The 26,684-nt window shown below is 41.6% G+C and overlaps 1 protein-coding gene across 22 annotated transcripts in view; it reads right to left on the minus strand.

Moving 5' to 3' along the window:
• EYA4 (EYA transcriptional coactivator and phosphatase 4) overlaps nucleotides 1-26,684 on the minus strand; it is a 390,196-nt gene that overhangs the window by 96,226 nt on the left and 267,286 nt on the right. For 21 of the 22 annotated variants that reach the window (XM_077486829.1, XM_077486826.1, XM_077486831.1 and 18 more), the window contains 4 exons: nucleotides 22,189-22,255; nucleotides 9,957-10,099; nucleotides 9,730-9,873; nucleotides 8,053-8,132 (listed from right to left, as the gene is read on the minus strand). In XM_077486829.1, the coding sequence (XP_077342955.1) occupies nucleotides 8,053-8,132; nucleotides 9,730-9,873; nucleotides 9,957-10,099; nucleotides 22,189-22,255 (434 nt within the window). The remainder of the gene's footprint in view (nucleotides 1-8,052; nucleotides 8,133-9,729; nucleotides 9,874-9,956; nucleotides 10,100-22,188; nucleotides 22,256-26,684) is intronic. The other variant, XM_077486847.1, reaches the window with a different exon arrangement.

Consider the following 26,684-nt stretch of genomic DNA (forward strand, 5'->3'; position numbering starts at 1 on the left):
ATAAGCCGAGGGTAAGACATGCCTGTCCATCCCTGTGTGTGTGTCCGTCCATCCCTGTGTGTCCGTCCATCCCTGTGTGTCCGTCCATCCATCCCTGTGTGTGTGTGTCTCCATCCATCCATCCATCCCTGTGTGTGTGTGTATCCGTGTGTGTGTGTGTGTGTGTGTGTGTGTGTGTGTGTGTGTGTGTGTGTGTGTGTCCAGCCTACCTGTGTCCTGAAACAAAACAAGATAAAGTTGGCGCACAAATGAATGGTCTCTTTAAGAGCGTTTGACTATCTCGTGGGATGTTTGTTTATTTAAATAAATGTCCTGTAGATGGTCTCAATGTGCGGCTGTTAACCCATTATGGACTTGGCAAAAAATGGATGCAGCAGAAAAAACGATCAAAAACAGCGCATCAAAGGGACTAGTAGATTGATGTGAAAAAGACTTTAAAATGTCATTTATTAAATGTAAAAAATAAACACAGACATCTGATCCCTGCAGGATCTCAAACACATAAAAAACACCAATCATAAAACGGACAGATGTTTGATAATGAAAAGCTCCTCAGATCTCTCAATTATAACTTTGGAAAGGTCAAGACCAAAGACCAATGTGCACAGCTTTCGAATGCCTAATGAATGCAATCAATCATCTGAAAGAACCCAAAAAGTCAGTGTAAACGAATGGAACAACGTTTCTAGGGACACTCACTTCATAGGTGTTCAATGGGCTGCAGAGCTGATGAGTCCAGTCTGATGACCGAGGGGGAGGTGTTTATTTCAGCTCCATCTGAAGCGTTCGGCTTGGAGGCAGAGGTGTAATGCTGCACGCTAGGTGGTAAGGATCAAGCTTAGTCACCAGATGATATCAGCTGTACACATAGGCAGCTTGGAGAACGCTGCACTGCCTGCAGTGCCGCTTGTCCGAGCGGCTGTGGATCACATGAGAGGCTTGTCACGTGGAAGGCTGTGAAGGGGAAGGTTGCTATGCCGACTCTCCTGATTACATGTTTCGCGCTCCTGCGCTTTGTCAAAGCGCAGGAGCGCGAAACATGTAAGCAGGAGAGTCGGCATAGCAACCTTCCCCTTCACAGCCTTCCACGTGACAAGCCTCTCATGTGATCCACAGCCGCTCGGACAAGCGGCACTGCAGGCAGTGCAGCGTTCTCCAAGCTGCCTATGTGTACAGCTGATATCATCTGGTGACTAAGCTTGATCCTTACCACCTAGCGTGCAGCATTACACCTCTGCCTCCAAGCCGAACGCTTCAGATGGAGCTGAAATAAACACCTCCCCCTCGGTCATCAGACTGGACTCATCAGCTCTGCAGCCCATTGAACACCTATGAAGTGAGTGTCCCTAGAAACGTTGTTCCATTCGTTTACACTGACTTTTTGGGTTCTTTCAGATGATTGATTGCATTCATTAGGCATTCGAAAGCTGTGCACATTGGTCTTTGGTCTTGACCTTTCCAAAGTTATAATTGAGAGATCTGAGGAGCTTTTCATTATCAAACATCTGTCCGTTTTATGATTGGTGTTTTTTATGTGTTTGAGATCCTGCAGGGATCAGATGTCTGTGTTTATTTTTTACATTTAATAAATGACATTTTAAAGTCTTTTTCACATCAATCTACTAGTCCCTTTGATGCGCTGTTTTTGATCGTTTTTTTACCTGTGTCCTGAGCCTTTGTCCCGAGCCTCCGTCCCGTGCCGAGCCTCCTTGCCTCCGTGCCTCGCCGCCGTGCCTCGCCGCCGTGCCTCGCCGCCGTGCCTCGCCGCCATGCCTTGCCTCCGGTCCCGTCCCGTCCCGTCCCGTGCCGTGCCGTCCTGTGCCTTGCCTCCGTCCCGTGCCCTCTTCGTTCGTCGGCGGCCATTGTAAAATTCAAAAGCTGCGCCGCCGCCTTCGCCTGTGATAGGCGGAACACTGAATTTCCCAGCAGCCTGTGTTCCGCCTATCACAGACGTCGTATCATCCTCGTCCGTAGTACGAGGATGATACGAAGTCCGTGATAGGCGGAACACAGGCTGCTGGGAAATTCAGTGTTCCGCCTATCACAGGCGAAGGGGGAGCCGGAGGCGCGGCTTTTGAATCAGAATGGCCGCTGTCTGTCTGCTCGACACGCTGATCGAGCGGGCAGACAGCGATGACTCGAGTATAAGCCGAGGGGGGCACTTTCAGCCTCAAAAAAGAGGCTGAAAATCTCGGCTTATACTCGAGTATATACGGTAAGTGTTATTGAGGGGTTAAATAGAATGAAATTTTATTTATTTCTAGATTCAGTGCTTTAACGTCTCTGGCAGTATGATTATGTCATATTTTTGTGTCTCAAACGGTTCATTGTTTTGCATGGAAATTTGGGATTTTATGTTGCAGGCCTGTAATTCTTAGGTATAAGTCACTTAAATCTGTCCAAATGACTCTGATAGACTTCCCGGGTATGATAAAGTTTGCAACATGAAATCATAACTTATAATATAATAAAAAACTATAAATAATTATAACATTAATAATATAATAATAATTCAATAATGTAATCAAATCAAAAACACAGAAATTTGCTCAGTTGCAGAATTGTCGCTGTCTTTACTTTCAGTGTTTGATCACGAATTTCCCCACGATTCACTATCGCTCAATTCTGCAAGTGATTCTAACTTACTATCGCTGGTCTAAAACCGCTTTGACGTAAAGGGATGTTTTTTGGTTCCCATGGACATTCTCAAGTTTCCAGGCAGAAAGAACAGTATATACAATATAAAACTGCATGCAGGGCACTGGACAAAACATTAGGAACAAAAGGGATGTGAAATAATTTGATACAGTAATGTAATCTGTAAGATTACAGTGTACTGTATGTATTTTTTTCCCACTTTTTGAATTTGCCGCCGGGCTCCAGCCCAGTGCGTCCCAACGCTCGCAGGGAACGAAGCATGGCACAGTGATGAATCGGGCAGAGGACACAGCCTGCAGACCCAGCGGGAGGACATCACAGGATCCACGGGACAAGGTAAGTAGCTTTCCCAGGATACTGCGTTGCAATCCCGAGCGTGGCTTGGTGTTACTTCTTTTGGTAATGAAAATTTACCAAATTTAGTGACATTAGCCGACAACAGGCTTCAGCATGCTGGCAGCTGAAAAGGGTCATAGGAGTGCAGAATGAACTGCACTCCAGTGATCCATAGAAGAAGTACAGCCAAACAAGCTTTGGCTGTACTTCTCGTTTAACTGACATCATATGTGGATTAAAACTCATCCCTTTGATCTGCAGATGAATGAGACTATATACAAACATAACAGTTAACTTGTATCTCTCCATCTAGCCCCTGTAATGTGTTTATTAACACTGGGGTTGATGTACTAAAACTAGAGAACTCAGAATCTGGTGCATGGTAGCCAATCAGCTTCTAACTTCAGCTTGTTCAATTAAGCTTTGACAGCAAAACCTGGAAGCTAATTGGTTTCTTTGCAGAGCTGCACCAGATTTTGCACTCTCCAGTTTTAGTGAATCTCCCCCACTGTGTCAGCATAAAATAGGGAATTGCTAGCAAGTGTGCAAGGGACGGTGGTGGAGCAGAGATCCTGTGTACCTTCGTGAAGTTTTTCAGATGTCTGTAGTAAGCTATGACCAAAACCGGTTAAAGTGCATCCCTAGCGCCCTCAACACACATAACTGCATCCACTCCCTCTGACTGCAGGTCAGTTTTGTATTCTGGCACAGCCGTGACTACACTAAATGCAACTCAATATAATTAGTATGGAAGCATGAATGTACCGCCATAAGGGTTTCTCGGGCAGCCAGAGTAGAACAATGAAAACAAAATTATTTGAATGTCCCATTCACGCTTGCCAGAACCAAGGGCATTACTATAGATAGCAGCAATTAAAAATAGTGAAACTAATGTGCCAGACTTCTTTGAAAGGATGTCACAACATGCGTTATTATTCTATAATTGCACAGGTGTCAACAGTGTGAATGCCCTTAAAATGTACTTGAAGAGCAAAAGGGGTCTCTCAAGACTTAAAGTAGAATTCCAAATAAAATAGATTTTTTTCTATGGTCCACCTTCCACTTTCTGTATTTAAAAAAATATATATTCCCAATTTCTACTTTCCCTAACCACACTCCAGCCATTTTAACAGCTTCCAGAACAACATGGAGGTAACGTGCTTAAATTTACCCAGGGCTTGTCTGAGAGGACAACTCATAAAAGGATGGATTAGCGGAAGGGGGGCATAGGTCAGCTGCTTTGATATAGACACACCCCACCAGAACAATATATCACAAGTGCCCTTTCCTTATGTCTGTGTAGGCAATCTCTTTGGATTCCAGGCAGCAGCACTGTTTTTCTAGTAAAGGAATGGATATAGAGAGGGACAGAGTGGAACAGAGATAGGTAGAGTTGAGTAGTACAATAGGTGAGAACTGAGGCAGGGTTGACAATGATGATTGGGATTTTTGTGTTGTCCTTCCACAGAAGGAAGGTAGGAGCACACTCGATTATGGACTGGACTACCACGTATTTTGACTTGAAACATTTTTAAAGGGATATAACATAAGGATTTTGGTACATATTGCAGAAATGTACAGTGTATATTTGTCTATTTTGTCCAAACATACCATTTAACTGCAACAGAGAACAATCCAGACACTAACCTGGCTGTATAGTATGACACAGCTATGCAAATTTTCAGGCCTGGATAGACAGCTCAACTTTGAATAAAAGTCAAGAATGGCAGTTCTTATCATTTGAATTTCACAGTTTCACTGTAAAGCTGACCTAGTATTGTGATCACCATTACAAAAATTCTGTAAACAATTACCCATTTCAGCTTAAAGCTAAACTCCAAGTAAACGTAAACATACAAATAAAATACATATATGGATGCTATAAAATCATTTGTATTTCTATCCATTCTGCCCTAATATTTACATGTCAGGCAATGCATGTCTAGCAGGAGAGGAGACTTGATTTTCCTCTGCTGCAGTCCCGTAACACTTACCTCCTCCTGCATAGGGCCTTGCTCCATATAGGTCAGCATGGGGGCTGAGCCCAGAAAGTGCTGCCTGTGGCTCTCCCCTATCCCAAGGGTGCAATGTGTCCCCTCAGCCTCTTGTCTATATGCTCCCTGTCTGAAGCCCCCTGATTGTAGGAGACAGCAGGCACTCTCTCAGAACACAGAATCTTCTCCCTAGGTGGGCGAAGGTGGTGGACAGGGCTGGGGGTGTGGCCCCCTTCTATCACCATCCCACAGGTGGCCACTGCCCTCTGGCTGACACTGATGAAGATAGGGTGACACAGAGGTGGAGAAGAGATGGGAATTTGGCCAGTCATGTGGTAAGAGGCCCAATTGCCATCTCCCTAGTTTCCCCTGCAAAAATTCCCCTGCCCTGCCACTATATAATGCTCTGCATTTATTCTACATACCGCCCAGCCAATACACACTGCCCTACCACTATATACTATCCTGCTTCTAACTACTGCTCACTGCACTGCCACTGCCCATTGTCTTGACTTACCACTAAATGCTGCCCACTGCACTGTCCTGCCACTACTTCCTACCCTGCCTTGCTTTTATATACTGCCATACCATTACAAACTGCCCTGCCTCTGCATACTGCCCACTGCCCTGATCTGCCATTAAATATTGCCCACTGCTCTTACCAGCTGGTAAATGATGCCTACTGACCTGCCGCAACCATATTGCCCAATGTCCAGACCAGCCACTGCATGCTGTCTTGACCTGCCAATAATTACTCTCCACTGTCTTGACCTGCCACCACATACAGTACTGCCCTACCACTACATACTCCCACTACTCAGCCCTTACACACTACCCTGCCACTACAAAATGCTTTGTGTCACTCCACAATGATCATTGCCCAACACTACCATTTTTTTTGTAACTTACTTCACTGACACTATGTATAAAGCTCATGGCACTGCAATTACATACAGCTCACTGCACTGCCATTATATACTACTTACTATACTGCCACTGCAGACTGTTCATGTACTGCTTTATCTCTAAATATTGTTCATTTATTGCCCTACCAGTGCATACTGTTCAATTAGTGTCCTGCCACTGCCAGTACTTACAGGTACTGTGCATGGCCCTGCATGTCTTAAAGTGGTTGTAAACCCTTACAGACCACTTTGACCTAGAGGTAAACCTAGATTAAGGCTTACCTGTAGGTCCAAGAAATATCTCCTAAACCTACATGGTTTAGGAGATATTTGCAAAAAGACAGGCACCGCTGTCTACGGCACATGTGCCGTAGACATGGGGGCACAGGCAAACTGAGCATGCTGCTGCTAACAGCGATATGCCGTTAGTGGTGGCTCCCATGCACATGTGCGGGAGTGATGTCATCGTGGCTCCGGCCAATCACAGCGCCGGAGCCATGATACCCGGAAGGAAGATGGATGCTCTGTGGAAGAGGGGGCAGAGGTGACATCGCTGGCTCCTGTGTCAGGTAAGTGACACAAAATGGGCTACTATGTGATGCATAGTAGCCCATTATGCTTTACCTGCAGGATAACAAAGAGGAAGTAAACTCATCAGGGTTTACTTCCTCTTTAACTACAACGTACTGCTTACTGTATGCTCCTTACTGCCCTGCACTTTCCTATCATTACACAACTTTGCAACACACAACACAGCTCTGCACCATCAATGCCTACTTGTCACTGCCTTGCACTGCAAACTGTTCAACAAACATTCTCTATGTACTGCTCTACATTGGCACTACATACTTTGGCCACATGTAACACACACTCATGACTGACAGTCACACAAGGAGACCTGGGGAGGGGGGCTATTTTTAGGAAGATTGTACAGAGCCCCATGATTTCTAAAGGTGGCCCTGGTTTATGCCCCCACCCCAACTTGTGACTGGTCAATGAATGGAGAAGCAGCACTCTAATAAGCTTATCTGTCACTGTGTTCTCTACCCCTATCATCTACCCCTACCCTTGCCTTGTATTGAAGCATAACTGAATGGCTAAATGTGCTGGTACTTCCTCCCCCTCAGCACTGCTGTACTGGAACTGCAAGAGGCGGATTCCAAGTCAAATTCAGGTATGTAAATTGCTTGCATTTAAAAAATGCATTCAAAGGTGTAATTAAAGGCTGGTACATATGGGCTGAATATTGGCCAGTATCGGCCGGTTTGACAGAAACCGGACGACATTTGGCCTGTGTGTACAACTCCTCGTCTGACAGCAGCTGGTCTCACAACCAGCTTCTGTTGAATGAGCTTGCTGAAAAACCAGCATCCAATCAATGCTCACAGCCAATGTTCCCCCTGACAGAACACAATAGCACATCAGGGAGGCCACCACACTAACATCAGATGTGTTAGTACAGCGACCTCTCAGTTTTTTGTCTTTCTTGCACTCGGTTGAACGAAAAAGAACTTCCCGTGCCTACCTACAGCTCAGATTTTTTTTATCTTTTATGTATGCCTGAAGTTCAGTATTCATATAATAACACAAACACTGGGAAAGTTACTATGGTATCCACAATATCACCTGCATTCCCTCTGCTGAGTGTAATGAAAGGCTGTCATATATTGGTAGCCTCAGACTGCATAGAGAATCCTTACTTACAGCTGTGGGTGTAAAGTAGCAGTACTAAGCGTCACTTCCTGCTGGTTGGGGGTGTTACTAAGTATGGAGCAACTGTGTGGGAGTGGTCAGCCTCTTCCCCGGTGATAGCATTAGGATTTAGGTGGATGTGGCTCTCTCAATAAGCCATGCTGCTGTTTAAAAGATACAGTAAAAGCAAGAATGACAACACTGTAGAAAAGTCATCAACTTTTCTACAGTGTTGTCACCTTTCAGCAGGAAGTGGCCCTAAAGCATTATTACTGGCAGTATCAACAGGTATGTGGTATGTTGAAAATAGACTGCAGTTGCAACATTTTATAAAGGCAAAGAATTATATTGGTTTTTGCTTGGGCATGCACTTTAGCAATTCAATGAATAATACACAGATGTAAGATTTTAAGACAGTAAAGTACAACTGTTTTTCTGTTCCATGAAAATGTCAAGTCATTTCTTACCTGTTGAGGACTACTAAAGTTGGTTGAATTTGAGACTGAGTTATTTGCATAAATACTAGATGATGGGGTAAAACTAGAACCTAAAAGAAAAATATATAATCACACATTTACAATAGGTACAATACAACATCAAATGCATGGTAAACATGGCAGTAAGTAAAGCCAGTCATACGTGGATCGATATTCGACTGTTTTAGCAGGGACCAGATGAATTTTGATCCATGTATGGGTAGGCTGGTTGTACAGAAGATCGACTTCTGCACGATCAGCCTGTTGGAAAATTTCCACACTATAGATAGCAGTGCTGATCAGTGTATTCTGATGGCAGGAGATCTCGCCATTGTCAAAATACAAGACCTCAGTAGGAGTGATTCACCCATCCATATTAAGTGTGCTGATGGGGAAATTAGGTAATTTTGCTTGTTCAACTCACTGGTTGAAAAAAAAAAAAAAAGAGTTATGTATGGGCTGCTTTAACAACAACACAATGCAAACGTCACAAAACATCAGTTGTAACAGCCCGCCTCGGATACTCCTTGATGATTATTATGGGTCGGACGCTATCCCAACTTTGTTATGTCCATATGTAACTCTTCACATGTTATTGATATGTTTTTGACAGATTTTTGTCATGCTTGTATTGTCTCACTGATGTGAATCTTCAATAAAACTTTTGTAAAAGAAACTACAGTTTCACATTAATCCCTTCTCGACCAGCCGACACAGTTGTACTGCGGCAGGTTGGCTTCCCTGGGCGAACCGATGTAACTGAACATTGGTTCACCTTTTGACTACTAGGGGGCACGTGCCCAGTGGCCGCGATGACCGCCCTGCACCCGTGATTGTTCCATACAGAGACAGAATGGAGATCTGTCAATGCAATGTGCTTTCAGGGGTGAGGAGAGCGATCTGTTGTTCATACTAAGTATGAACAACGATCGCTCTCTTCACCCAGTCAGTCCCCTCCCCCCACAATTAGAATCCCTCCCTAGGGAACACAGTGAACCCCTTGATCGCCCCCTAGTGTTAACCCCTTCCCTGACAGTGACATTTACACAGTAATCAGTGCATTTTTATAACACTGATTGCTGTATAACTGCCAATGGTCCTAAAAAATGTCCGATCTGTCCGCCATAAGTCCCAATAAAAATCACTGATCCCTGCCATTACTAGTAAAAAAAAGATAATAGTAATAAAAATGCCATAAATCTTTCCCCTATTTTGTAGATGCTATAACTTTTGCGCAAACCAATCAATATACGCTTATTGCGATTTGTATTACCAAAAATATGTAGAAGAATATATATCGGCCTAAGCTGAGGAAAAAATTAGCTTTTTAAAAATTTGGGATATTTATTATAGCAAAAAGTAATAAATATTGAGTTATTTTCAAAATTGTCGCTATTTTTTTGTTTATAGTGCAAAAAATAAAAACCGTAGAGATGATAAAATACCATCAAAAGAAAGCTCTATTTGTTGGAAAAAGAGGACGTCAGTTTTGTTTGGGTACATTGTCGCACGACAGCGCAATTGTCAGTTAAAGCGACGCAGTGCCGTATCGCACAAAATGGCCTGGTCATTGAGCAGGCAAATTTTCCGGAGCTGAAGTGGTTAAACGACAACAACGTGCAATATGTTACTCATGAACTGTATGATTTTAAATTTTAGTTAGCATACCTGGCATCTGGTAAGTGTATGGGGTTTGGCCTGGCTGAGGTGTAGAAAACCCAGGGCTGTAACTTAAGCAACCACTTTGAAGCGGAGACTGAGTTTGTGGAAGTCCACTTTCTGTTTTGATTCCCGGAAGCATTACTCCCAGATCTGCATGAGATAAACACATTTTTGTAAGAGAGAAAGAACAGCGGCCAATAGAAAATGTAAACAATATAGAAAGACGAGTATACCATAGGTTGGTAAGCTGTAAGGCTGTCCAGTCTGTGAGTATGCTGTGTAAACGGTAGGCTGTTGCATTCCAGAGTATTGGGTTTGGCCAGCATAGGCTGACATTGTCTGAGCAGCTGGAGTTGACAGAATGTGAGGATAAGGCCTAAAAATATAAAAATCAATTCAGGTTAATTTAAAGTATATTTCATTTCAAAAACAAAAATGCAATTTACCAGGAGTTAACCTGGTGATGCTGCCACTAACACACTTCTTGTCACAGGAAACAATGCTTACTCACAGTTCTGTATTGATGACGGAGCAACAGTGGAGGCCATAAAGTGTGTTAGGACTACAGAATACCCCCTAAACCTCTATAATACGAGGGAGGTGTTCTGTAATTCTTACACACTTACTAACAACAATGCCTAAAATAATGCTGTAGAATGTGCAAGACACAGGACATCACTGTATTTTTCTCAGGATTTAACAGGTATTTTTTTAGCTATAACAGAACACTTTCAAAGGGTATATTAGCCCTTGTACACACGGTCGGAGATTCCGACGGAATGTGTCCTATCGGACCGTTTTGTCGTATATTCCGACTGTGTGTGGTCTCCATCGGACTGTTTCCGTTGGAATATCCAACGGACCAACTTTCCCAACTTGCCGGTAAAATTTTCTGACAAAATGCTCCGATCGGACATACTCCGATCATGTGTAGCCTACTCCGACGGACAAAGTGCCACGCATGCTCAGATCAAATTCCTAGACCCAAGCTATTGGCTACTAGCCTGAATGTAGTCCTGTCGTAACGAAATAACGTCATCACGTTATGTACAATCTGATTTTCCGACAACTTTGTCCGACCGTGTGTAAGCAACAGTTTCGGACAAAATCCGTCGGACAAAATCCGTCGCACAAAATCCAACGGATTTGGTTGTCAGAATGTCCGACCATGTGTACAAGGGCTTAGACTGATCAAAATGGTGGAGCAAACGGAATTGATTGATTTATTAAAGGCAAAAAGGCTCTTCACTTTGCAAGGGATGTTGCACAGGGCAAGAGAATGTTCACCAAAACCTAATAAAAGTGGTGACATTTGGCAGGGAATACCCAATCACTTGCAAGTTAACAAAAAAAAAAAGATTTTTGTTTGGACATTATTGGATGGTGGAAGTCAGCAGAGCTTCATAGCATTCGCTAAGCTCTGGGGAAAATGTGCTTGCAAAATCTTTAGTAAACAAACCACTGTGAAAAGTTCATTTTTACCCTTTCAGATCATAATGTTTCAGTCATTTTTTGGATGTTTGTATGCTGTTGGTAAAATTTGAACCATGTAGAGTTTATGTTTAAAAAGTATGCTAACAGGAAAAATTTCTGGATTTAACAATAATTCCTTCTTTTTGTGATTTTCGCTTCTACCTGATTGGGCTTTAATAGTGAACACAGCTTCACCACATTTAACCACTTAAGCCCTGGACCATATTGCTGGCCAGAGACCAGAGCACTTTTTGCGATTCGGCACTGCGTTGCTTTAACTGACAATTGCGCAGTCGTGCGGAGTGGCTCCCAAACAAAATTGACATCCTTTATTTCCCACAAGTAGAGCTTTCTTTTGGTGGTATTTCATCACCTCTGTGGTTATTTTTTGTTCTATAAACAAAAATAGAGTGACAATTTTGAAAAAAAACACATTATTCTTTACTTTTTGCTATAATAAATATCCCCAAATATATAAAAAAAAAATGTTTTCCTCGGTTTAGGCCGATACGTATTCTTCTACATATTTTTGGTAATAAGTGTTTATTGATTGGTTTGCGTAAAAGTTATAGTGTCTACAAAATAGGGGTTAGTTTTATGGCATTTTTATTATTATTATTTTTTTTTTACTTGTAATGGCGGCGATCTGCAATTTTTATTGTGACTGCGACATTATGGCAGACACATCGGACAATTTTGACACATTTTTGGGACCATTGGCATTAATACAGCGATCAATGCTAAAAAACTGCATTGATTACTGTAAAAATGTCACTGACAGTGAAGGGGTTAACCACTAAGGGGCTAGGGAGGGATTACGTTTGTCCTGGGGAGTGATTCTAACTGTTAGTGGGCATGGCTACGAATGACACTTCACTGATCATAGCTCCCTGTGACAGTGTCACTAGGCAGAACAGGGAGATGCTTGTTTACATTACCATCTCCCCGTTCTTCAGCTCCGTGAGATGATCGCGGGTATCCCTCGACCCTACTCATAGAGCTCCCGGCAGGGTCGCACGTGCGCCACCGCCGGTGCGCACGTGACCACACGTGGCAAATTCAAAGGGACGTACCTGTACGCCCATTTGCCCAGCCATACCATTCTGCCAACGTATATCTATATGCGGTGGTCAGAAGTGGTTAATAACATTAACTTTACTTGAACATATACTTTCACTGTTCACTTTTCTTTGTAAACAGCCTCTACGTACTCCTACTTAGTAAAATTTTATGCCCCCCTATACATAGCATGTTATTTTGTGGATGTTTATTTTATATGTGTTTATTTTGCAATTATTTTCATCTCAAAGCATTATACAAGTTTTGGGGTTGGGGGATGCTGGTCTGTGTACTTTTCAATATTTTTTACACTCAGGCATCTCATCTTTACATTTCAACTATTATGATAGGAGCAAAAACAAGTAATATTTAGCTTAAGTTTTTAGCAGTAATTTCCATATTAATATCAGGTTCACACAGCAGCACATATTGCACTGGGAAATTAGGGAAAAAATAGTGAACCTAATGCCTACTACACACAAGTCTAATGTCAGGAGACATCGGCTGGTAAAATAAAAAATGTCCAACATTCGGCCCGTGTGTATGTCAGCCAGGCCGACAGAAACCAGTCTGTGACATGAGCATGCTGGAAAACCAGCAGCGGGGAGGGGGGGGGGGTCTGTCCCCCATCAGAACACAATAGCTCAGTGAGGGGATTGCTGTACCAACGTCAGACTATTAGTAGAGTGGCTCCGACTGGAGCTGTAATTTTTTTTTTTCGTTCAACCCGCTGTGAATAAAAATATTAATATGTACCAGGCTTAAGACGGCAGATGTTGTTACCTTGTCTTTGAAAGACACCAAATATTTTCCCTTTTCTTTCCTGGCTGTAAACTGTAAATCTTAAGGTGGGTATACACTTGTAGAATTCAGAAAGAAAATTCATACAAAAATTCTTATGAAAATTCATATGAAAATTTTCAGAACATTTGAATGTTGTGTCGACTTTTATCATTCGATTTTGAAACAAATAGACTTTACTGTATGAAAACCATGTACACTGTTTGAAATTTGTACATTCGAAAAAAAATTGCATCCTGCTCTTTCAAATTTTCTTGCCACTGCAGTAGAAAACGAACATCAATTTGACCCCTCTAATGATTAGAAAAAATAATGTATATTCTTACAAAATTCTTCCAACAAAATAAGTTGAACGAAATTATGCTAGTGTATACCCAGCTTTAGATGCTTTACAATAAGCTGCACCATTGTCCAAAGATTCTTACATTACTAGTGGAATGTGGTCTATTGTTTTCTTTGTCCTATGATAACAAAGCTGGTAGTTGTATCCAAGGCTACAATATAGTAACTGGCTATACTGACAGTTCAAGTTCAGATTTATACTTACTATGCTATTAGAGTACTAGCAGATTTTTCACCAAACGAATTGACAGAAATCAGTCTGCCCCTATCCTCCTCTGAATCTACTATTATTCCCAACTCAGCCTGTGGAGCCTCTAATAAGGTGATGTTGACCAGTCACCTCTACAGGACCTAGTAAAAGTTGCACCCACTTTGTATTTGACAATAGCTGCATTAATCTGTGTAACACATATTATATGTCTCAAAGCACAGAGGGTATATGGATATGAAGAACAGAAGGAATGAGCATACTGTATGTATAGTCATCCCTTCACCTTTCTCTGGTAATAAATCAAAATGAGGAGGCAAAAAAAGTAATTTATTATTCACAACTGATTAGAGATTATAGATTTATATGTTTGCCAGCATCACCATTTTGCTTATGATATTCTTAGTTTACATGATGTACATGGTACTAACTTCTGTAACAAATATAAACTAGAGGAGTGGTTTAAACTGTAGCTAATTACCTACTGCTACTTTATGTCAAAGCAGTGCACTAGCATCATTAAAAGCTGAAAATAATATGCGGTCAGAAATATGGTATGTCTGACAATCAGACTACCCTCTAACGTCTATTTCCAGTAGAGGCAATTTAATTGACGAGCTTCTCACTCAGAATACAACAAAATTTTACATAAAAGAAGACCGGTAGATTCTCTAATGATTACAGCTTAGCACATTAGGTATTTGGGCTATTATCACTAGCTAAAAGGCCACTACTGTGCAGGCCACATCGTACTGATACCAACCCATACACCTTCAGTATCAGGTGTAGGATTGTGTAACAAAAAATGTGCCCTAAAAACCAATTATACTTACACAAAGTACCAGTAACAGGATGAAATTATAAATTTCTGCTTTCTACCTTAAAATGGTTGTAAACACTCGAATATACCCAGTGAAGTGTACAGCCTCAGGTGATACACAGAGATTAAATAAATCCTCCTACATACGTTTTACTTGTTTATCTACAGTCTTATTTTCCCTACATCCTTTCAAATAGGCAGAATCAAGTTATACTTTGTTATCATTCTCTATATGTTAGTATCACAGAGGAGAGGGTGGAGAGCTGCAGTTACTTTGTGTGATTGGAGGAAAGCCCCCCCCCCCCATCCCCTCCACACAGCAAACAGGAGCGAAGGAGGGATACAGAGCTGTGTTGTGAATAGACAAGTTGTGTGTTGAGCTTCCTCCACAGCACAAAATTGATCTCATGTGTCGGGAAAAATTCTCAGAAGTCACTCATGCTGATAATAGAGGAATGAAGCACCAGAGAGAAATGACACTTAGAGCTTTGGAGAGAGATAAGTAAACACTACAGATATATGTGCTTTGTTCAGATTTCATGATTTTTTTTAAAGAACCAGTTTTAAGAACCAGTTCTAGTGGTCCTTTGACACAGAAAATAATATAAACAAAAAACAATATAAAAAAAAACAATATAAACAAAAAACAAAACAGATTTTTATATAAATGTTGTAAAAAAAACAATTTATGAAGTGACTAAATACCTTTCACCTGTACCTCTTCTTTAAAAATACCCTCAACGTTGTTAGAGAAACGCCTTTACACTGGAGTGCCTACTACTAATACCATGACATTCTATTGGAGAATCAGTGTAGCAGTAACTAGACTGCAGGATTCTGAGATATTCAGGTCACCAAGAGTACACAGGAGGCCATTCAGTGAGAACCTTCTTGTTTTCTTTGTTTACAATCTACCATAAACATGCAGCTTCCATTTTTAGGACATACCGCCTGGACCACTTATTCCCCCAATGCCCCAATATGTTTAGTGCATTTTACTTTTTTCCTGGGAGACAAAGGGGTAGAGATAGTATTTAACCTCCCTGGCGATACGATTATTTCAGATTTTAGGTGCTGAAAGCGGTACAATTATTTTGCATGGAAATTTGGCGTTTTATATTGTAGTCCTGTAATTCTTAGGAATAACTCACTTAAATCTGTCCAAACCAGAGTCTAGCAGACATTCCGGGTATGATAAAGTTTGAAAAATGAAATCATAAATTATAATATAATAAATAATTATAAATAATTGTACCAAATAATAATATAACAATAATAAAAATGATTCAATAATGTAATCAAATCAAAAACACGGAAATTTGCTCAGGTGCAGAATTGTCACTGTCATTACTTTTCAGTATTTGATGATGGATCTCCCCACAAATCGCTATCGCTCAATTCTGCAAGTGATTCTAATTTATATCGCTGTTTTCTAGCTGGTCTAAAACCATTTTGATGTAAAGGGACAGTTTTGGTTGCTATGGACAATCTCCAGTTTCCAGGCATAAAGAACAGTTTTTATTATATAAAACTGCATGCAGGACACTGGGCAGACCACTAGGGACAAAGGGGATGTGAAATAATTACATACAGCAATGCAATCTGTAAGATTACATTATACTGTATGTATACTGTGTGTTTCACTTTTTGAATTTGGCACCAATCTCCGTCCCCGAGCATCGCAACGCTCGCAGGGAACGGAGATCGGCTCCGTGATAGATTGAGCGGAGGACGGCTCGCTAGTACAGCGGGGGGACATCGCTGGATCCAAGGGAGAAGGTAAGTAAACCTCCTCCTGCATTCAGCGATGTGGTCCCGAGTCTGGCTCGGGGTTACCGCTTTTGGTATACAACTTTCACCCCGAGCCAGACTCGGGAATACCGCCAGGGAGGTTAAATAATTCTGCCCACCAGCCTACAAGTTTTATAAATGCATATAAAGTACATTACATATATATACAGTTATCTGTATTTTAGCATTATGCTTCCAAGATTTACATTTATTTTTATGTTTAAATTTGTAATGTTTGCTTTAGCAAAGCAATGGTCCCCCCTTGGATTAGTTTGAAACTGTTTCCTGGTAACAATATAAAGCATCACTTTTCAGAGCCTTGCGAAAGGTTACTTGACGAATCATTGCCCATAAAGTTCATTGGAACAGGTAGTGAGATTACATACTGTGACCAAAATACAATTTGATATTTCATTATTTTAGGATGTTTGTGGGGTTTTTTTTGGATCATTTTAGCTTTTTTTCAAAGCAGAGATTGGTAAACCTGGAGAGATGGAGATGCACAGAAGAAATAAAAAAATAAGCCCTTTTTTTATTTTATTTAAGGAGATAATCCAGCAAGGCTCTGCTATATAGTAAGGAAGTATAAAGAGGAGATTAAAGAGCTAAATCTCTCTAATGCCACGTACACACATAGCCGACTATAAGGTGGACTTAGTCCGGCGGACTTCCCGCCGGACTGTGCGCCGGACTTTCCGAACGGGCTACTTGCCCACACGCGGCACTTTTTCAGCGGACTAATACGGCGTACTAAGACCGCCGGACTATCCACTGTACTTTTGAAATGAACGGACTCGCCCACACACGCGGAGGAAAGTCTGCTCATTTTGAGCGCGTCTCCAGGTAGGCGGGGCCCGCAAAGGAGACGTCGCTGGCCCCGCCACCTGGTATGGACTTAAAGGGGAACCCCAACGCTGAAAAAAAAACGGCGTGGGGGTCCCCCCAGGTCCACATCAGACCCTTGTCCGAGCACGCTACCCGGCCGGCCAGGAAAGGGGGGGGCGAGCGAGGGCCCCCCCTGAGCCGTACCAGGCCGCATGCCCTCAAAATGGGGGGGTGCCTTGGGGAAGGGGGGCCGCGCGCCCCCCCACTTCAAAGCACCTTGTCCCCATGTTGATGAGGACAAGGGCCTCTTCCCGACAACCCTGGCCATTGGTTGTCGGGGTCTGTGGATGGGGGGCTTATCGGAATCTGGGAGCCCCCTTTAATAAGGGGTCCCCCGGATACTGGCCCCCCACCCTATGTAAATGAGTATGGGGTACAATGTACCCCTACCATTCACCTGTAAAAAAAAGTAAAAAAAAAAACACAACACACAAGGGTTAAAATTGTTTATTGCACAGCTCTGGGGGTCTTCCGTCTTCGGGGGTCTTCTCGCCGGACTCCTCTGCTATCTTCTTCTAGCTCTTTTGCTAGTGGAGGAGCCCGGCTTTCTTCCTCGCCGCCGCCCTCTTCTTCCGACTTCGGGGGTCTTGTCCCCCTCTTCAGTTCTTCTTGCCGGGCCGCCGCGCCTTCTTCTAGCTCTTTTACAGGCGGTGGCTCGGTCTTCTGTCGCCGCTGTCGCCGCCTTCTGTTCTTCTTTTCAGATGTTGTCTCGTCGCATCCTCCGCTCACAATGGCACGGACACGACGTGCGGAGACTTATATACGGACATCCGGATGATGTCCCCACCAATTATGGTGTCACAGTCCCAGAGGATGCTGGGACTGTGACATCATAATAGGCGGGGACATCATCCGGTGATGTCCCTATATAAGTCGCTGCGCACCTTGTCCCCATCATTGTGAGCGGAGGATGCAACGAGGCAACATCTGAAGAGAAGAAGAAAAGAACAGAAGTTGGCGACAGGGGCGACAGAAGACCGGGCCACCGCCTGTAAAAGAGCTAGAAGAAGGCGCGGTGACCCGGCAAGAAGAATCAAAGAGGGGGACAAGACCCCCGAAGAGGGGGACAAGACCCCCGAAGTCGGAAGAAGAGGGCGGCGGCGAGGAAGAAAGCCGGGCTCCTCCGCTAGCAAAAGAGCTAGAAGAAGATAGCGGAGGAGTGCAGCGAGAAGACCCCCGAAGACGGAAGACCCCCGGAGCTGTGCAATAAACTATTTTAACCCTTGTGTGTTGTGTTTTTTTTTACTTTTCTTTTACAGGTGAATGGGTAGGGGTACATTGTACCCCATACTCATTCACATAGGGTGGGGGGCCGGTATCCGGGGGCCCCCTTATTAAAGGGGGCTCCCAGATTCCGATAAGCCCCCCGCCCGCAGACCCCGACAACCAACGGCCAGGGTTGTCGGGAAGAGGCCCTTGTCCTCATCAACATGGGGACAAGGTGCTTTGGGGTGGGGGGGCCGCGCAGTCCCCCTTCCCCAAGGCACCCCACCATGTTGAGGGCATGCGGCCTGGTGCGGCTCGGGGGGGTGGGGGCGCTCGCTCGTCCCCCCTTTCCTGGCCGGCCGGGTAGCGTGCTCGGACAAGGGTCTGATGTGGACTTGGGGGCAACCCCCACACCGATTTTTTCGGCCTTGGGGTTCCCCTTTAAGTCTACACCAGGTGGCGGGGCCAGCGACGCATCCTTTGCGGGCCCCGCCTACCTGGAGACGCGCTCAAAATGAGCGGACTTTTCTCCGGGCGGGAGAAGTCCGTTCATTTCAAAAGTACGACGGACTGGCATACGCACGGCCGGATTGTCCGCCGGGAAGATTGGAGTGCAAAAGGACTTTCTAAGTCCGCCATACTTTCGGGTAAAAAAAGTCCGCCGGAGGCTACACACGGGGGGATTGTCCGGCGGACTTGAGTTTGCCGGACTTTTCCACCCGATTGTTTGATCGTGTGTACGCGGCATAACAACTATAGTTGGAGCAAATTGACTGCACCAGAGCATTATGATTTTTTAAAAGCCTGACTAGAGTCAACTATAAAATAATCATTATTTTGACTAGAAGTCAGAAGTGCAATTCTACTAGCAATCTACTTAATTCACAACACTTGTAAAAAAAATAAAAAACACAGATCAAATACCACCAAAAAAAAGCTCTAAAAAAGGATGATCCTTTTTTTTTTGGGGTACAACATCGCACGACGCGCCATTGTCAGTTAAATCGATGCACTGCCGAATTACAAAAAATACTCTGGTCATTAAGGGGGTAAAATCTTCAGGGCTGAAGTGGTTAAAACCACTTACTGACCGGCTCATGTACATATACGTCGGCAGTTTGAAGATGGATATCTCGGTAATGGCAGCAGCTGGTGCCACAACCGATGTATCCATCTTTAGAGCCTGCGGTTCTGTTTACGATAATGGTGGTCTCTGTGGCGTATACGCCGCAAGATCACAGTTATCGGCGGCGGGAGAGGGGCCCCCCTCTCCCCGCCCTCTGCCGCTTACCGGAGCCATCGGTGGCGGCGGAGGCGATCGGGTCCTTCATATTGCTGGGTATGGAGACGAGTGACGGGAAGATGGCCCCCACCCGTCTCTATACCATAGCAGGACAGAAGCTACGTCAAAACGTCACTTCCGCCCATACTTCTTAAAGGCACATTTTTCTGTTGTCATTTTTTCAAATGACAATTATTATTTTTTTTTGCATTTAAGTCCAAATATAAGATCTGAGAACTTTTTGACCCCAGATCTCATATTTAAGAGGACCTGTTATGATTTTATTCTATTACAAGGGATGTTTACATTCCTTATAATAGAAATAAAAGTGACCCAATTTTTAAAAAAAAAAATTTAAAACAGTGAAAAAATAAATAAAATCAAGTAAAATAAATAAGAAAAAAAACTTTTTTTTAAAGCACCCTGTCCCGATGAGCTCGCACGCAGAAGCAAACGCATACGTAAGTAGCGCCCGCATATGAAAACAGTGCTCAAACCACACATGTGAGGTATCGCTCGCCACAATCGGACTCTGGATTAGGTTTTTCAAGTTAATTAATTAGGATCCCGATTGTAGTCTACAAAAATACCCCTTGGAAGTCCTAGCCTAAAAAACCTACACAAGGTATCCATAGACCTACAAACAAATTGACTTGTTTCTGTTACACGCCACCGAACAAGAAATATCCCATTCCTGGAAATGTCCAATGTTAACCTTTGTGGAAGCCAAAAAAAAAACAGAAAATTAACAGCTATTGTTCAAGATATGTACTAGAATGTTTTTGATAGTCTGGTCTCCATGGAAAACCTTTTTCAAACCTAATGATAGACAACTCACAACTGCAACTCTATTATCAAATCTACATGGACCGGGGGGGCGACGACCCTCCCTTTAACCTACCTAGGTTGTTTTCCCTCTTCCTTTTACTCCCTTGCCTGAATCAATACTATGCTTACCGCATCTCCTCCACGTTGACTTGCCTTTTTATTCACTTACATATTTTACGTGTTTTTTGGGGGAGTTTTTGCCTTCTATTACTCCTTTGCACTCCCCCCTTTTCTTTCAAATCATATCTACAGACCTTGAATAAGCCCATGGATAGTTTTCATCTGCCACCTTCAATAAATCTTCACTACACAGACCTGTGTCTACATGCCACATTCTATTCCTTAGCTTAACTTTTGAATGTGAAATATATGGAAATATCTGCAATCGAAGAAGAAAGTACAGGTAGACAATGTGTTATTTTTTTTTATTTATTTGAAGAATCTGTACTATATAAATATGGATAAAATACATGCACAAAACAAGATAATGTTTTGTGCTAATATCCATCTTATATTTTAGTTTTCTATTCTTTGATTTAAAGAACAAAATATATATTTTTTTCAAATATAATTTGACAGAAATTGCAATTAGCTTGCTCAGAGGTAACTAGTGTCATATGACTATAGCATAAGTGCAAAGGGGTAACAAGTTCTCTCCAAACTCATTTCACTTTTTCTTAAATAGTAACAGGAAATTAAATGAAATATAGGCAAAAGAACAAAATATTTAAGGAGGCATCCATTCAGTTTTAACAGAATTCCTCAAAAAAAAAAAAAAAAATCTTCTGACAAAGCAGAGAGAACTGTTTGCAGACCTATTTTAAACAACTCATCTTTCTATTTTAATATTACTCTGGTGACCATCATGTAAATATCCAAGAGGTTGTATGGCCTCTGTAAAGAAATACAGAAACGCTGCTATACTATATATCACCAGCAGACAGTACTACTGTATAAATCTAAAAGAACAGTTCCCAACCTTAGTTAAACTGGAGAGCCGAATGAAGGAAGTTTCTGAAAATGTTTTGCTGCAGCATTTGACTTAGTCAGTTCCTCTCAGACCCAATCAATCATTTATTATTAGTAATACAGCTAAAGATTTAATCTTCCAAACTAAACTATAATTAGAATAATAAAGTTGACAATAATTTAATTTTGAATTGAAATATTTTAAAAAATTGGGAATTACGGTAGTTGTGTGCTGTTGGTCCGAAAATGGAACACTCAGAGGCAGCACTATACAAGAATCTTTAAACCCAAGAATTTAACTGTAAATTATTACAAATTGTGGGTAACATCACAAAATACTAGATCATGTCATGAGTAAAATTGATAACATAGATTTCCCATTAGCTTTTAATAATTTTCATGCAATCAAATAACATGCTTTTATATACAATGCAAACCCTTTTGTACCAGATCACCGTACTCTACTAAGCTTTACGGTATTCAGTTCATTCAAGAATTTATGAATATACTACACACCGTGAAATTGTAACAGCTGTTAGAAGCAGAAACAACAACCCTATAATGCCAAGTTTAAGACCCAGATACAGATTTTCAGATAAAAAGCACATCTGCACTGATGCTATACAATAAATACATAAATGCTTGCTGCAGATTGCATTAACTTTTTTTTTTTATTTATTTTATATTATTCAAAAAAAGCTGCCCAGCTGCCAGAGAATGAAACATCCGTTCATAAATTGTACTTATGTTTAACACAACTACATACAGGCTTCCCTATAAGTTAAATAACTTGTCACTTACTTAGAGGGGTAGAGCTGAGGCGAGTACTGGTGTGCTGATCTTGGACTGTAGCCACTGCTTGTTATTACTGTAAAACATAAAACACACTTGAAAAACGTTGTACCATAAATAACTTGCATTCACGCTTTAACAGCTTTAGCATCGATCATAAAGGATGACAAAATGAATTACTTTACTGTAAAATAGAACTACAAAGTGTGGAAGTATTTGGTGCAGAATTAAATCTATATCTTGGCAACTGCAAACTCTCGAAGGTAGCTCGGCAGTCGGGCAGTCAAATTTGAAAGACTAAAAATATATTTACAATGTATGGGTAAAGTCTTATCCTGTGTTGTCCAGTTTCTAAGAATGTCACAGAAAGTTTGAATTATTTGTGTAAATACAAACTGTAAGAGTGGAATTGAGGTTCAGCATCATTGACTTCTTAATCATTCTGCTGCTGTTAAACATCTTCTCGACATGGCATCCTAAATGTCTATCCTATGTGGACTTATTCCAAAGTTAGTGCAGAAGTTTTTCTTTTCCTTAACCATCTGTCTCTATCAAGACAGATGCATGCCAAATATACATTCTGCATAATGGTGAACCCATCCCTTCATAGGAAATCCATAGAGAAAACATACAGGGTAATGCCAGGCCATCAGCTCATGTTTCACTTTAAAAATGATTAATGTAAGACACACTAGTGGAGCAAACATGAACAATCCCAATTAAAGTTTTCTATAGGTTTTAATGAAATGTAAATCTGGATTGTCACTCTTAATAGATATAAATGGAAGGCAAGGGGGTTGATTTATAAAAGGCAAGTATACTGTGCACTAAGCAAGTTGTGCCAGAGCTTAGCGAATATGGAGATGATCTGCTGATTTCTATCATCCAACCATAGCAAGAAAAACTGCTATTTATTTTTCCTTGTATGTGATTGGATATTCTTTGTAAAGTGAGGCTTCACGTCATTTGCAAAGCTCTGGAGTAAATGCCCTTGCAGACTGCAAAGTGCACAGTATATTTGCTTTTAGTAAATTAGTAAAATTAACAAAATCTGCTTTTAGGTCAGAGATGTGGCTTTAGCCACTTTAATACTTGTTCCTTAAAGTTTGGAAGTAGTATGGCAAAGTTAGACTCTCAGCTGAATTTTTATTACCATCTGAGTGTCAGCTAGCAGAATTAATCCCCCTATTAGTCCACGTATTAAGTTACCATAGCAAGGGTAAATTTCCCTTTCATTGGGACAAACGTTATAGTGACAAATATCTATGATGGGAATTACCCTCACTTTGGGACATTCCCTCTTATTTCCTGTTGTGTCTCAAGGACAGGTAGTGAATGGACAGTCTGTGCTGGGAGCCTCTCCCAGCACAGAGTTTCTCCCAAAGATGGCAAAACATGTTCCAAATCTAAAACTGCAAAACAAGTTTTTGCTATACATGCACTTTAGATCTCCAGGCATAGGTTAATACATGGGGTTGATTTACTAAAGGCAAACAGACTGTGCAATTTTGCAATTGAAGTTGCACTCTGCAAGTGCAGTTGCTCCAGAGCTTAACAAATGAGGTAAAGCTTCATTTAACAAAGAACAGCAAATTGCATACAAGGAAAAAGAAAAAATAGCACCTTTATTTGCACATGACTGAATGATGAAAGTAAGCAGAGCTCGCCATCATTTACTAAGCTCTGGAGCAACTGCACTTGCCTTTAGTAAATCAACCCATCATTTACTAAGCTCTGGAGCAACTGCACTTGCCTTTAGTAAATCAACCCCTTATGTTCCCAGTTTTGATGGTCTGGTTCTGATAGTTATCACAGAAAGTCTTCTAGTTCTGAAAACTAATATGCATAATGAATGCCCTGCACTGAAGCAGAGTTACCCTTTACTACCTGTACACTTGGTCACTCCTTAAAATAGACCCCCTAACTCCCTGCCTTCATAAATTGTAAATCTAAAATGAGCCATTAACACTTAGACCCCATCATAACCCTTAGCCTAACTCTTGAAATAAGCTGTCAACACTTAAATTTCCCCACAAACATTCAAAAGACAACTCCAGGAATTAAAAACATGGGCCTCCCTGCACTGCAAAAGTTAAATATTTATTCATTTTAGAGAATGAGAAATAAGGTATAAGACTTACCTTATTTGCCATTCTGGCAGGCTCCCAACATCTGTGCGCTCGGGTGTAGTCACATGATGGTGTCATCATGTACACTGCAGGGCCAAGAGCTCTGCATTATATGTGAGGATGGAGAGGGGCCATTCACATCATGGAGTTGAGGAGAGTGCCGGGGCAAAGAGTAAGCTATGTATTATACCACATGGCTTATCCCCTAGAATTAACAAGCATTTAACCATTGCAGTGCAGGGGGCCTTGCTGCAATGGTAGTTGTTTAATTCCCTCTCTAACCCTAACACTTAATTAACCTCTCTGGCGGTATTATTAGTTCTGATTTTAGGTGCTGAAAGCTGTACAATTATTTTGCATGGAAATTTGGCATTTTATATCGTAGGCCTGCAATTCTTAGGAATAACTCTCTTAAATCTGTTCAAACCAGAGTCTAGCAGACATCCTGGTTATGATAAAGTTTATAATATAATAAATAATGATAATAAATAATAATAAAAATTATTCAATAATGTAATCAAATCCAACGCTGAAATTTGCTCATTTGCAGAATTGTCGCTGTCATTAGATTTAGTGTTTGATGACGAATTTCCCCACAAATCGCTATCGCTCAATTCTGCAAGTGATTATAATTTATTATCGCTGTTTTCTAGTTGGTCTAAAATTACTTTTGACATAAAGGGACAGTTTTTGGTTGCTATGGGCAATCTCCAAATTCCAGGCAGAAAAAACAGTATTTATAATAAAAAAGTGCATGCAGGGCACTGGACAGACAACTAGGGACAAAGGGGGTGTGTAATTTTTTTTTATACAGTACTGTAATCTGTAAGATTACAGTACTGTGTGTGTTTTGTGTGTTTTTACTTTTTTTAATTTGGCACCGATCTCCGCTCCCGTGCGCCGTAAAGTCGCAGGGAACGGAGCCCGGCGGCACTCGGGCACTGTGTGAATCGAGCGGAGGACGGCTCGCTCACACAGCGCGGAGGACATCGCTGGATCCAGGGGACAAGGTAAGTAACTTCTCCCTGTATCCTCCCTGTATACAGCGATGCGATCCCGAGTCTGGCTCGGGGTTCCCACTCGTGGTACTGAAATCCCAGCCCGAGCCAGACTCGGGATCACCCCTAGGGAGGTTAAATATAACTAGGTGCTAACCCATATTTTGCAACATTCTCCCCTCCTCCTGTGCAAGAAGTCTCTGCACCAATAGCAAGCAGTCCTATGCCAAAACCATACAGTGTCTATGATATATCAGTTTGGGGTTGACTAATTCAAGTTAATTGATATTTGGATAGCAATAAACCATTAAACAATTTTTATTACAGACGCTTTACTGGGATACTGTTCCTATTACCCTTTGAAATCTCCACCAATATGTCAGACAGGAGTGGCAGACAATATTAGATTTGCTCACTTCATACATAAGATGATTTAAAAAAATAAAAAATACACCCTGTAAAGAAGAGTGTAGTTAAATGCCTATCCTGCTGACAGAATCTTTAGAATACTACACATTTCCACTACGCATCTCCAGGCGTGTCAGATGCCTGTACCCCACAACCTGGCGTGGTTCCATATTAGTGACGTAGGGGTTGGGGGTTGGTACCATAGTGAGCATCGAGGACCAGGCACTTGAGTCACCCAGAAGTGTTTTGGGTGCTGAAGATTCTGCCAGTGGATTCACTCTACTAGTAGAGAGTGAAGATTTGAAGAACTGGTGGTCGGATGCATAGGTATAAGTTGCCTATTGATTTTTTTTATATACAAAAGACATATAAAATACAGATTTGAATCGCTTATCCAATGGTGTAAGCACAGTATTAGTATGCAATCAGAAAATCAGTCCCTGGATCTGCTATTGCTATAGTTAAAATAAATAAATAAAAATTGTGAAAAATATTGTCAATGGCTATGAAACAGATAGGCATGCAAATCTTAACTCTTTAAGTAAGTGAAGCATCAGCCCACCTCTTAAGGCTCTGTATTAGCCAGTCAAGTCCCCCATCTCATAAAAAAGGGGTGCTTGGGAGGTAGGGTGAGGTCTGACTTATGAGAAAAATCATCATCTCTATGCTGTAACGTCTCTATGTAATGTCAACTGCTGTAATCTTTGTATCTAGAGATTGGTTTGACAAATGATTATTTCACTAAAGGTAGCCTCTGCTTATACATTTTTATCTTATGCTCATTTTGAAGTGCCCTGGTTAATGGTATGTTTTCTTTTTCTACCAACATGCATTAAAAGACAATCTTGCATTCACTACTTTAGCATCTCAAATATAGGGGTATCTAAGTATATAGAATAAATAAATAAATATTTAGAGTATATATATATATATATATATATATATATATATACATAGATAGATAGATATT

Source organism: Lithobates pipiens, unplaced genomic scaffold (genome assembly GCF_037356315.1).
Source record: "Lithobates pipiens isolate NorthernLeopardFrog02 unplaced genomic scaffold, aLitPip1_a1.2 Scaffold_18, whole genome shotgun sequence".
Taxonomy (NCBI): Eukaryota; Metazoa; Chordata; class Amphibia; order Anura; family Ranidae; genus Lithobates; species Lithobates pipiens.